Source organism: Helianthus annuus, chromosome 11 (genome assembly GCF_002127325.2).
Source record: "Helianthus annuus cultivar XRQ/B chromosome 11, HanXRQr2.0-SUNRISE, whole genome shotgun sequence".
Classification (NCBI taxonomy): domain Eukaryota; kingdom Viridiplantae; phylum Streptophyta; class Magnoliopsida; order Asterales; family Asteraceae; genus Helianthus; species Helianthus annuus.
In genome coordinates, this window is record NC_035443.2 from 48492373 (window position 1) to 48507269 (window position 14897).

General features: G+C 37.2%; 1 protein-coding gene across 1 annotated transcript; it reads left to right on the forward strand.

The window, feature by feature from the left end:
• The first annotated feature begins 1064 nt into the window (after positions 1 to 1064).
• On the forward strand, positions 1065 to 1662 carry LOC110890199 (early light-induced protein 1, chloroplastic). The gene has a single exon (XM_022137780.2). It carries the CDS (start codon positions 1122 to 1124, stop codon positions 1623 to 1625), a length of 504 nt encoding a protein of 167 aa, XP_021993472.1. The 5' UTR covers positions 1065 to 1121; the 3' UTR covers positions 1626 to 1662.
• Positions 1663 to 14897: the final 13235 nt, after the last annotated feature.

Genomic DNA, 14897 nt, shown 5'->3' on the forward strand with positions numbered 1-14897 from the left:
TTTTCAAGCTCAAGCTCGGCTCGGGCTTGACTCGTTTAGTATTTATTAATTAATTAATTTATATTAATTATAATTATGATTATACAGATAATTTAGTTATTTTTTTATATTTATATAAATGGTAATTATTATTTTATAAATATATGTTTAATATATTAATAAAAAATATAAAAACAAAAAGCTCGATTAGGCTCGCGAGCCGGCTTGAGCTCGATAAGCGAAGCTCGGGCTTAGGCTCGTTTATTAAACGAGCTTGTTTTTAGGCTCGGGCTCGAGCTCGTTTAAGCTCGACTCGTACGAGCTTTATTTTGAGCCGAGCTCGAATAGCTTGCGAGTAGCTCGGCTCATTTGCACCCCTACTTATTTCTTTCTTTACCAACCATTGCAACCGGCCATTAAAAGAATTTTCTTGTAAGATTAAATAGTTTTATAAAATAATCTGCATGGTTTTGTGGAAACTTTGTAGAAGCTGGTGGTTTGCTACCTTAACAAGTGAATTCACCATATAGATCATGTCGCATTGGAAAACACTACTTAAAATCGGATCAGATTATTAAAAACAAGTAAACTGTATATACGTTATATTAAAATATCATACACGATATGGCATTTACTAAATCAATATCGTGAAGGATGGTTGGAGCAAATCAACGTAACATATCATAAGCCCGTAACTACAACATGAACAAATGATCAAAAATCTCTTACACATTACCAGGTGTTGCCTTGAATGAGTTTTTATACAAAAATACTAAAACACACTACCCTAACTCTCTAATAAACACAAGACAGTTAGCACTAAACCATATTTGTTGAAGAAATTAAAGTAACTAAATCAATATTTAAGAATTTAACTTTATGCAAAGAACATGGTCTAAATCCAATCACTCAATTAGTGAAATTGCACATGCAGACCCCGAATTCACCACAACAACGTCCCAGCGGCCAATTCGAAAGCCACGTGACCCAACTCAAAAAGCGAGTAACGTGGCCCTCTTAATATCCAGTATTTGTCTCCACCCCTTCCCCTATATAACTAACCCACCACCCCAACAACCACAATATAACAAACAACCTTATTTAACATTAATCGCACAACCTTCTCTCAACCATCCATTGCAATGGCAGCTACTTCAGTACTCTTCATGGCAACCCCCGTCACCACCACCCCTTCATCTAGAAGAACCCTCAACTTTGCTGTCGTCAGATGCATGTCACAATCTTCAACCGACGCTTCCAAAACTCCAGCAGCACCAACTCCGCCACCACCGGCGCCGAAGGTCAGCACCAAGTTTTCCGACGTGTTGGCGTTTGGTGGGCCTGCACCGGAGAGGATAAACGGAAGGTTAGCGATGATAGGGTTTGTGTCAGCGATGGCGGTCGAGTTGAGCAATGGTCAAGATGTGTTGGCTCAGATCTCTCACGGTGGTGTACCGGCGTTTGTAGCGACGAGTTTGGTGCTGTCGGTGGCGTCGTTGGTGCCGTTGTTTAAAGGGGTGAGAGCGGAATCGAAGTCGAGTGGGTTGATGACGTCGGATGCAGAGCTGTGGAACGGTCGGGCTGCGATGTTGGGTTTGGTTGCTTTGGCTTTCACCGAGTATGTTACCGGCAGTCCACTTGTGTGATAAAATTTTATAAAGATACAAAAAAAAAAAACAAAGAGTGGTGTTACAAGAAACTGTTTTTAAATTGTGATTTTAGAGACCATGAAAGCTTGAATATACGGTAAGAAACTGATTAGAATTGGAACGTTAGTAGACATGTACTTTAAAAGCTTGTAAAGTATATGTGTAAATGATGAAATTCCTTAATTTATGAATTTTCTTGTGTACATACGTGTGGCTGTATGAAAGTAGATATTTTGAGGGGTAAGGGCGTCCATCACTCACCACATACTCATCACCCGCAACATCCAATTAAGTTATGCCATGTCATCAAACATTATTTTATCACTAGTGATGGATTTTAGTGGAAATGACTATCACTCATCACACCCAACAATTTTCCTCACATCTTCACGCGTGATAGTGGCCACACGTTGTCGGATTCACGCGTGAAAAAACCATCGGCGGCGGTGTTCCACGGTGATCCACGCGTGGTGGATGGCCGACAGCGGGGCACCCCGTCCCCCCTAATTGTATCATACTAAAAAATATAATATATTGTAAAATAGTTTGGCTGAAAGTCTATATCATATGGATGGCATATAAAACCAGAGTCTTTGGCGGGTATACGCAAAACCTGAAACATTTGAGATATGTAGAGACTAGACATGATTAGTTTTTAAAAAAATATGCAGATATAGGGTCTTATGGGAGGTGAAACTCGGTCAAGTTACCTAAAATCATACGCTTATTTACCCGAATCACATTCGCGAATACGCGAATCATATACCCAACAAATATTATATATCTCTTGTCTATTAGTGCCTTACTTTAATAGATTTATTATGTGAAAAATTGAATTTTCATTTGGAATATGAATTTAATAATATTACTTATATTTGGTATGTTGTGAAATATATACATTTTCTTATATAATATTATAATAAATACATGATAAAATTTAAATGTATGCAGGGCTGTTCACGAGCTGAATTGAACCAATCAGACATTTGCTCGTGCTCGGTTCAATTACAAACTGATCCGAACCGAAACGAGCGTTTTTTCAACCGAGCCAAAGTCGAGCGAGCGTCTTTCGATCCGAGCATTTTTCGAACGAACGTCAAGCGAGTATCGAGAATCGCAGAATAAACAAGGAAAGTGACAATGGGAGTGCTAGTTATTAGAATAAAAATTTTCGTCCCTGATGTTTCGTCCAATAGAACATAAGTAAAAATTTGACAAATAACAAGGAATACAAAAACACCTAACTAGTTCTATTAAGATTAACTAAGCGGGAAGATAAATCATCGACCGATTGAAACATACCCTTGTTCTATAGGAAGTTTGAAATTGAAAGAATTGATTGAAGCAAAACCCTGACGAGTTGGCGCCTTGGCGAGTGGCGATGGAGAAATCGAATAACGATGGCCAATAGGGGGTCTTGATTAGGGTCTTGCACTTCTGAATCAAATGGCGGGTTGAGACTTGAGTATTGATCAACACTTCACATTTTAGTATTTTAAATTTTGACTCGATTACAAAAATGGACATTTAAGTATTGGATAATGGACTATTGGTATTGGATTTCAATTCTAATTACTTAAATGAGCTCTATTCGGATCTTGGACCAAACATTGTTAATGTTGGTCTCTAGTCATTTCATTAAAAATGATACACACAAACACAAATATATATGTGTGTGTATATATATATATATATTAAAAAATAAATCGAGCCAACCGAGCCGAACCGAACTGAGTGGACCTTTGCTCGTGCTCGGTTCGTTTACAAACCGAACCGATCCGAACCGAGCATTTTTCTAATCAAGCTGAATCGAACGAGCAAATTCTGAGCATCTTCTGAACGAGCATCGAACGACGATCAATTTGAACAACCCTAAATGTATGTTATTTATCATATTATAACTTATAATAGTTATATAAATAAAAGTATACAATAGTTATCTATATATATACTACTATATAATACATATTAGAGGGATAATATTAGAATTTGACATCAATTTAGTAAACTTTGGGACATCTTAGGGGTGGGATAAGACTTTGGGACCAATAGGTCTTGGGTTCGATTCTCACAAGGGGGTTTTCCCATATTTATTGGGTTTCCTCCTGAATTGGTGTATAGGCATTATGCCTAGTGGAGATGGATATGATCGGGTGGTTCCGCTGGTGGCACGATGATACTCAGTGGTCCGTCAGTGATACAAATTTGTCGTTCAAAAAAATTTTAGTAAACTTTATTTAATAAAGTTTTGATAACTAAAAAGTCATTTAATAAACCCCATTTAATTAGTTCTATTTAATAAAAACTCAAATGTAATATTTACAAATCACAGGAGAATCCACATTTTTGTGTGTGATGTCAGTATGCCTGAATTATGGCGATATATTTTGTTCCGTCAGATTATGTTCTTTATACATACTTGGCAAATTCGAGGACGATTTTTTTTTGGAGGGAGGGGGGGAGGAGGGGGAGAATGGTAATATATAAAAATTCAAAAACCCTAAAATAATAAAATATCTATTAATTATGTTGATTTTCAAACGCGTATAATACAATAAACATTTTCATTAACGACCATCAATTAACAAGTCTATATCTTTAATAAATAAATAAATAATAGAAGGTACGTAATAATAATATAATAATAATAACAATAATAATAATAATAATAATAATAATAATAATAATTGTACTCCAAACTATTCCTATAAGTGGTATCGGAGCTATAGAAAGGATATCTACTTATGTACGTGCTTAAATTCAAGATTTTGGTCAAAAAGTTTAGTTTTCCATTATTTGAAAAGTTTCCACGGTTGAGATTGAGGTCAGTTTTAGCATCGGCGATTTAGATATGTTATCCCGTGAAAAGAAGATATCAAACTTACATTAGTTGCATCAGGGGTTGCAAGTATCGAGACACACACTTGTCATCCTCCGATTTTGCCATGCCACGTTTACACGTTATATACACGGAGAATCTCAAATGTTGATCGGATTATAACTTTGATCTTGTTTATTCATGAAACCTTAGTTGAATTAAACATATGTGATACAAATTCTTATCACCCACAATAGAGTAACAAAACTTACTAAAGCAAATCAACCCAATAGTTAGATATTAATAATAAACAAAATTCACAAAAACACCATTATAAGAGGGTTTAGGATAGTTAATGGTGTAAGTATTAAAAGGGAAAGGAAACAAAAAAATATAAGGCACACATCATTTAAAATGGTGATGAACGAAAATACACAACAAAAAAATGTAGCGCACACAACATATAAAATTGTAGGATCAGTTTTGACCACACTAATGAGTCAATCAGAGCTAGTGCCTACTGAAAATGTGGCGGAAACACATTTTCAGCATGATACGATGATAAAACTGATAGAAATGAGTAGAAAACAGAGAGATCTACACTTTAATCACTTTTACTTCACTAGATAACGATTGCCAAACGGTCAGCAGTTCGACGTACAGCACAAGACAACGTTACAAATGAAAGGAGCACAGGGGTATATATAGATATCTGGAACCGCTCATGTGACATGTCCACATGAGCGATCCAGCTTGGGTCGCTTTTGTGGACAACTGTCACAAAAGCGGTCCAGCAACATAACTTTCATACATTTATACTTTTAACCCCTGAGCTATTACAAAATAACCTATCTAGACCATATACGTTAATCTAACTTCACTAAGACGCAGGCTTCAGACATTATGCACCAACAAATTGTAGGATCGTTTGCTGACCCGAACGAGTCGTTCAGAGGTTGTCTCTTGCGTTTCAGATGCGGAATAATAAGAAACGTAAGTAGATATAGCTTGTTCTTCCTTTTAATTGTCTTTTGTATTGATTAGAAACGATTTACAGCTCGATCGTCACACCGGCAGAGCTTCGGCGTGGAATACAAGGATTCTACTTCCTGAGGATCGCTCAACACACCCTATTTATAGGCTTCTGGAGTCGCTCATGTGGTCATGTGACACATGAGCGGTCCAGGCTTGACACAAAAGCGACCCACATATGATCATATAAGCGATCCAAGACTTGTGTGACCCTATAAGCGATCCTAGCTCCTAACACCTATACAGACTCTCGTTTTCTCGTATAACATGCCCTATGATATACAATACAATACAAGACCTGATCCTAGACACCTAGACGGAATCAACAGATGTAGTGCACCAACAGACTCCCCCTCAGATGTTGATGGAGTCGCCAACACACCTTGATATCAAAACTGTGTCTTTACATCTTCAGACTCAGATGTTGATGGAGTCGACTATTGAGCACCGTCTTCTCATCTTTAGTCATGATCAGTCTCTGGGCTTTCTCTTTCTCTCAATCTACAGACTCCCCCTCTCGATTTACTGGCATTCTTTTGTTCTTCAGTAACATCTTCAGGATCGTTATCTGGTACTAAAAACCTCTAATTCTCTTGATCAGATCTCTTGATTCCTTAAGTTCATCAGCATCATCAGTTGACACAATCTTCAGAATCAGAATCTGATCTTCACAGACTTATAGAATCTAAAATCCTGGCTCTATCAAAGATTTTTAGCATTAATTTCTGGGATCGAAACCTGGCTACCTGCACAATCTTAACCCAGAAATAAATTTTCTAATTTTATCACATATCAGATACCTCTGCACCAAAATATGACTCCCCTCAAAACGATCTATGATGAACCACTTGAAGAAGGTTAGATTTATCAAAAACAATTTGATTTATACACACACTCTTCCTCAAATATTGCTCATCATGTTTAGCATGGAATTTTGAAAATCAGTTTTCCAACATCAGTTGTCGAAAATCTTTTTGACCTTTTAAAAAAAATTTATGCTAAAACACCCAAAAATCTTTTTGGATTTTCTGAGAGACATTATCTGACATCACTAGAAAATAAAACATAAAGAAATAAACTATTTACAGACAATATTTTTGTGAGTTCGTGCAAGAGGATCATATCAGTTTAAGAGACAAATCACCAACACCGTTAAGCTTGATTTCATTTTAAGCTTTAAACAATTTACCTAGATTGTCAGCATGTTTGTCCTCTTAAATTCTCAACACAAATTTCAATCGATTCGAGATACGATATTAATGTTTTAGAGACTTAAACTTAATTGTGTATCACTCCACTTGAATATACTCCTGTATCCAGATCCCAAATATTCAGTCTTACAGGTGAGTATACCACAGATGATATCTGTAAAGGGGTTAAATGCGAAACCGTGAGAGCTCAGGTCAGAACTTCCGTTCAGCAGAGAGATGACGGCTCGACTTTTGGTGGGTCCCCTTTAGAGGATCTTTTTGCATTTCAACAGCAGCAACTATCAATTTTATTGTTTCATCAGCATGCTGAGGGCGACGCTTTTTCAAGCATTTGCAGAAAGTATTATCCGGGGACTAGGTCAGAACTTCCATTCAGCAGAAGTCCCAGGATAATACCCCAGATATCACTGAGTATAAAGACCTAGTATCTCAGAATATGGGACCTTTCAAACAAGATTTCGGGGGTTACCCATATATTCAAGAATAGTTACCCACGAATTAAGCAAGTTTGAATTTAGGTTTATATCTCGTTTCAATCTACTAAATGTGCGAAAATCTACTGACACATCCGCAGTAAGATCGTTTATCACATTTAAACTTTCCAATTCTTTAGCGTGCTGTGATAGTCCACTGATGTACTATCATTTCCTCTTTTTCGCAACAAAACTCATTTTTTTAATTTTATCATGTTTTTGGCTTTTTCAAATTTTTCAAATGTTTTTGGATTTTCTGAAATTTCCCTACTCCCCCTAAAATGCAAACACATTTTAAAGAAAAATTTGAAAACTTCAAGACTCTTGACCTACTAGAAATATAAAATGCAACAAACTGTACAGAAACTTGACAACTGACACTGAAACACATCAAATCGCCATTCACTAGGCATAAACAATCTGAACTCCCCCTATCACAAAACATTTTCTCATTTAGATTTCAAAACACTTAAGTTTGTTTTAATTAAAATGATTTTTCCGGAAAATGAATTTTGTGTTGATAACAACCACTTGTAGGAGTATCAATTTTAAGAACGGGGATGTGGTTCATCATCTTGTCTATATTCTGCCATGAATAGTAAATCAAGTACAAATTAATGTCCCTGATTTACCATTTGCATCTAAAAGCCTTCTTTACCACTTGTAAAAACAATTAACTCAACGTATCCAAGCATCTCAAAATTTAAACCACAATTACCACTTGTGGGATCAAGATTACCACTTTGTAGATATCCAAAAACTACCAATTGTAGGAATATTACGTCTACATCACCATTTTACCAAACAAAATGCCGATTCCTGCTTCGCAAATACCCACCTGGAAGCTCCGGCATAGTCCTTTCACCTGTAAAATCATCCAAACATTAATCACAATCATTCAAACAAACGTATAATAAACTAGAATGATGCCGATTCCTGATCCACGATATAAACTTGGGATCTCCGGCATAGTCCTTTGACTATTCTGGAAAACAAACTTCCCTCCAAGTCTTCTCAGACTTGAGGGCTTTCAACTCTTCAGCTGTAGGGTTGTATGTCGCCTTTTTAGTTGCGTAAAAATCTTTTACCCCTTTAGCTTTCCCATTCAACATTTTCCCAAATATCTTTTTAACATTCCCGTTGAATGTTTTCTCGACATCAAATTCTTTTCCATCATTATAAAATTGATTTGAAATTTCAATTTTTCCAATTTTCTTTTTAACCTCTTCAAACTTCAATGATTGAAGAACATCATCATTTTCTGAAATTTTCTCCACAACTTGTGGCTCTTCTGGCTTTGTAGAACCAGATTCATCGCCGATTTTTTTTCTACCTTTTTAGCAACCCACACTTGGTTGTCATTTCCTTGTCTTTTGTAAAATTTTGTCTTTTTCTTTGAACATTCTCCAACTTCATTTTTCGAATTTTTAAAAATTTTGGATTTCTCAGATTTTTCTACAACTTTTTCTTTCATCTTCTGAGAAGCTCCCTGTTTTGCTTTGATATCTTTCGAACAATCCGATGCAATATGACCAGCTTCATTACATTTCAAACAGGTTTGAATATTTCTTGGATGAAATACTCCAGTTCCATTCTTTCTCTTCTCAGCAAGAAACTCTTTGTTAGTTTGTCTCCAAAATGGTTTCTGCTGTTCATCTTCCGAGCTTCCACCTGTCACAAATTCAGTGTTTGAATTAGAATTTTTCTCATTTTTATGATTTTCTTGTGGAACAAAACCTAAACCTTTCTTTTTGTAACTACGATTTTGGTTAGGTTTCTTTGGAAAACCAGGACCAGAATTGTAACCTTTTTTCTTGTTTAAACGTTGTTGAACTTTGGAAGTATATTTTTTAGGTTTATCAAAATTTTTCAAAACTTTTAATTTAGGAATATTAACCTCTATTAGTTTAAAAGTTTTGTTGATTAATTCCGTTTTGATACTCATTATCGGAAACTCTTTGTTGTAATATAATTTTTCAGAACCATTCAAAGTATAAACAACTTCGAATGTTTCATCATTCAAATCTGCCTTTGAAAACAAAAATTCTTTACTATAAGACCGTTTAACCGATGAATTTTGACTGTTGACAGACGACTTTGGCTTTTCAGACTCAGATTTCGACTCTGTCTCCTCATCAGTATCCAACACCTGATCGACCACCTTTTTGATTATTTCAGACTCATGATCAGTATCGGATGAGGTAAACGTCACATCAATGTTTTCTGGTAAGATGTCAGTTGTGTCGGTTTTAAGCTTTATATTGACTGCTTTTACAAGTTGCTCCTCATTTGGTTTCCTAGGTAAATACCCATCCCAAATTGGAGGCGAACACTTGTTATAGCTAACAGTTGTTTTCTTACCACAGTCTTTCTTTTCTTTTGGCTTCTCGTCTTGAAAAGCTTCCATACCTGCAACAGTTGGGTAAACATGATCAATAACATAATCAGAGGTAGAATAGCTCAACAACAACCTCCTAATTCTTTCATTTTCAATCTTTTCAGTTTCCAACTCTTGCTTCCATCTTGCACTTTCTTCAATATAGAAATTTATAGCTTTTTGCTTCGACATTAAAGTTGCATTCATCATCGTCAGCGCTTGTTCTCTTTCTGTGTTTGTCTTTTGGAGACCAGTTACTGTTTTGTTCAACACGTCGTACGATTCTTTCACATAATTGAGATTGAACAATAACTGCTCTTTCTTTTTCTCATACTCAGCTATGATGTCGTCTTTTGCTGCACACTCTTTGCAGGCTTCCAAACACTTCTCACATGGCTTGACGACTTCAATAATCTTCTCAACTTCGATTGTTTTAATAACTTCAACCACTTTTTCTACTTCGATCACCTTTTCTATTTCTTTCACAACCTCACCAATCTTCTCAGCAACATTTTTAGAATTCTGAACATTACCTTCAGATTCAGATTGTTGTTCTTTAGCAGCTTGTTTCTCTTTCAGTTTCTCCATTCTTTCTGCAAAATAAAAATGAAAACTTTCAGGAGACATATGAGATTTTGCAATATTTATATGTTTCTCTTCCTCATCATCACTGCTACTATGATATGGTGATTGATCAAAATGTACAGATTTTTCAGAATCATCATCAGATACACTAGAATCAGATGGTGTTTTGTCAAATACAACATCCTGTTCTTGAACAGTTTCATCTTGTACAATTTCATCTGAATTATCTGAAACATCCCCAGAGTTTTCTGAAAGTCTATTAGTACTATCTGAACTTTCATCAGATGACACAGATTTTTCATCTCCACTTGACACATTCTCTCCAATGGATCTCATCCAAGTAGCAAACAAATTTGGCTCTCGGTTGATCTTGGCAATGAAAGCTTTAAAACTTCCCTTTTCATCCACGAACATATCCCAACTGAAACCTTCTGGTAGTTTCTCATCATCTTGATCAATAACACGTTCTGCTGTGGCTTCAGATGATATGTAATCACTCCAGCTGAAATCTACAACACATGCTCTTTTGGAATCTTCAATCTTTCTCCCATGAGCTATCTGCGGTTCTTGGGATTGACCAACTTGTTGATAGATAGCTTTGCGGTAATAATCATCTTTCCCGAATGGATTCTGTGCTCCGCTAGCTTCTCTTCCTTTGCACTCCCGCTTGAAATGGCCCTTCTCCCTGCATCGAAAACAAGTAACTTTAGATTTATCAAAACCTAAAGTAGAAACATGTGCATCGAGAAAGTCATTTCTCCCGGTAATGGTTTTGAATTTCTCAGCCCGACGAAGAACACTCGCAAGACACCATTTGATATCCATAAGTTCCATTTCCTTGGCGTCTATTTGATCGTAATCCTCTTTGGTGAGCATAGGATTTCCGATCCGACCAGCAACAAGACCTTCATAAGATAACAGAACTGAACCCAGAAGTGCCATATGATCTTTAGCAGTGTCTTCGGAGAAGCTTTGACCTTCTGGAAGGTTGAGAGCTATGTTGCATTGAATCACGTATCCATTTCCGGTTTTTGTACTCTGAGACTGAAAGCTTGTGTTAGTCTCTTTCGGATTCACACTCGGAAACGATGAAAACCCGCTGCTGCTCTTGTTCGAATCCTGATCAGCTATCTCAGATGAATCTCCAGCACTGAAAGCAGTTTGAATCTTTGGACTTCTTTCAGCTTCAGAAACTGGAATACTACCTTTATAATACATTTTAACATCTTGTTGACCACTAGGATTATTCATCCTCGCGATCTTTTGCTACTCAAGATCATGACTTTCAATTTTCTCAATAAATTGACCAATTGTAAGTTTGTCATAAACACCCGTGTTTTTCAGTATCATTAAATACGTTCCCCACTCTTTTTGAGGTAACGCGTCAGCCAATTTATCAACCCATTCCTCACGACCTTTTTCAACTCCCAACATTGATAACGAACGCACTAAGTGACAGTATCTCTCAATCAGCTTTTTAGTATCCTCTCCCGGCAAACTACTAAACAAATCAAATTCTTTTTTAAGCAATGCCTTCTTGCTTTTGATCATACTTTCACTACCCTCGAATTTTACTTTAAGAGCATCCCAAATTGACTTCGCAGTTTTGTCGTGTTGTAGCAAAATGAATATATCTTCTTTAATCGCCTGCTGTAACAAACTGATCATCATTTTCTCTGCTCTGTACATTGCACGTTCTTGTTCTGAGAATTCAGATATCTGTTTAATGACTTGCAATTCTGTTCGAGGCAATGTGTACTTTTCCAATATGCATTCCCACGATCTGAGATGATTTGCCTGAACCCAGTTTTCAAAACGATCCTTCCACCCGTAGTATTCTTCAATACTCATCAGTTTCGGGGGTTTCTGAGTGGTTCCAGTCTCATTTTCCAGGTTCATAGCTTGAGCAATCGCGGCTGGAGTAGTCGATGTAGCAAAGGCGTTGTAAAACTCAGAATTCATGATGACTTGGCACAATTTTCAAGACACCTGACAGAAAAGCGATTCAACAATGAACAGATAAGCGAACCAAAAATATCCTTTGGAGCGATCCAGCACCAATGTCCTAAGAGCGGTCCAATATGAGCGATCCAAACAAATCTTTGGAGCGGTCCAACAACAATATCAATTCGAGCGATCCAAGAATGTTCACAAGAGCGGTTCAAGAGTAAAATTTCGAGCGGTCCAGCAACTTTCCTTGGAGCGGTCCTAAAATGTGTACTTTGGAGCGATTCAAGAATCAAAACTGTACGAATAAGCGGTCCAAAACAGTGAATTACGAGCGGTTTATGATGACGTCATTTGAGCGGTCCACATTTTGAATGTGTTTTGATCTGTAAAAACTTTGAATTTTTGCTTCAAACTTTCCAGGGTTTGTCTCGGTATGATAATGAACAATCTGTGAGTTTTTGAATGAATTTCAACCGTGAAATCTCTCCGAATCAGAAAAAGAAGGTGTAGAAGTAAGAAGAAATGATGAAATCCGGCTATAATCTGCAGAAAACCTCCTTCCAAGCTCTGATACCACTTGTAGGATCGTTTGCTGACCCGAACGAGTCGTTCAGAGGTTGTCTCTTGCGTTTCAGATGCGGAATAATAAGAAACGTAAGTAGATATAGCTCGTTTTCTCGTATAACATGCCCTATGATATACAATACAATACAAGACCTGATCCTAGCACTAGCTCTGATTGACTCATTAGTGTGGTCAAAACTGATAGAAATGAGTAGAAAACAGAGAGATCTACACTTTAATCACTTTTACTTCACTTGATAACGATTGCCAAACGGTCAGCAGTTCGACGTACAGCACAAGACAACGTTACAAATGAAAGGAGCACAGGGGTATATATAGATATCTGGAACCGCTCATGTGACATGTCCACATGAGCGATCCAGCTTGGGTCGCTTTTGTGGACAACTGTCACAAAAGCGGTCCAGCAACATAACTTTCATACAATTACACTTTTAACCCCTGAGCTATTACAAAATAACCTATCTAGACCATATACGTTAATCTAACTTCACAAAGACGCAGGCTTCAGACATTATGCACTAACAAACTCCCCCTTGGATGAAGCCGCAGTCTTTGTCTTGAAAATTGGTCTTCAGATAGCAGCTTTGTAATTTTCTTCACGCCCTTTAGGCTTCCTGCTCAATGCAACTCTGATCTTTTCACGCTTACGTTTCTCTGCCTTCTCTTCTTCCTGTTGTTTCTTCAAAAACTTTCCTCTTTTCTCTTCCATCCTACGATTTTCAAGTTCACGTTCACGTTTAGCCTTCTTCTTCATCTTTTCATCCAATGCCCACCAAGACGATTTCCACTTGCTTTCGGAATTGATTCCTTTTTGAAAGCACAGTAATACCACACGCTGGAACTGTTGAGCTTGATCTTTATCTTCTGCTTTATAACGAATCTTGTGAATAAACAAGCATTCGATATCTTTTGCCGAACAATTCACCAGCCACATCGGATCATAGACACGAATATATCTCAGCTCACTACCAGCTCTGTATGTAATGATAGCTTCAGTTGTAAGACAGCTATACACCCAATCAATGAACCCTTTGTAAAAATCTTGTTCCATTTCTGGCATAGGAATCGTCGTCATGGTTCTTGGAGGCTTTACATTCAGAATAGTTTCCCGTACACCAGTTTCAGGATCTACTCTTTCAACCCGTCTTGGACGATGAGGTTTCCATTTCAGATAACCTCTGAGAGTCTCATACTTGATATATCCCCACATTGCTTTATCATTCTGTCTCACCTGATACTCCAACGTTCTCACCTGAGATAACTCATCAACATCCCACCATGGTAATGACATAATGTCATATAAACGTTTAAAGTATTGGACACCATATTCTCTTCTAACTACATAGGCGTTGACTTGAGGAAGAAAACCCCAACTGATGATATCACCAAGAGAAATAGATCTATCACGTTGAAAAAACTTCAAAGGCCTCTTGAACTTTCTTTCATGACTGTCTTTAAACCATTTTGAATGATCTTCTCTATCAACATTTGATTGACTTTCTTGTTCAGCTTCTTTTCTCAAGCACTCGAACACATTTTCATTCACCGCTTCAGTCACTTTCTGACGCAACTCTTCTCTGTTTTCTGCTGCGAAAAACTCCATTAACGTCGGAAGTTTTGATGTATCTTCAGGGACATCCTCATTATCAGAACAATCCTCTACTTCAACCCTATCGTACTGATCTGCATCCTCAACATAGTTATACTTGTAATCTTTCTGTTTATTGATATCAAAAGATTCCAGATCAGCTTCAAGATCAATTGGATTCTCGGGATTTACATCATTTAACATCTCCCTATACACGTCTAGACATAAGAACAGGGGTTCGTGATGCTCTACAATCTGATTCTTGCTCGACTCCCCCTTTCCCCCAGCTTCCTCACTTTCCTCATTGACTGTGTCGTTCAGCAGATCTTCAACGACTTTTTCTTTTGAAGCTTCAAATATTCTAACACCTGTACCTCCTGCAGCGTCATCGTCATCATCACCTTTTGAACTGTGACTGCTTGCAGAATAAACAAACTCTTCCTCATCATCATCTTCATCATCCTCTTCTTCTTCGCCACCAATTAACTTTGGCGATTGAATTTCTTCTTCAACTATACCAGGAACTGAGGATATAGGCACTGGATTATCTGCCACCATTGAAGGCACAATAGACATTACAGAACTTCCTTCAACAGCTTTACCTTTTTCTTTCATTTGCCTTTCTACTTCTGCTTTACGTTCAACACGAA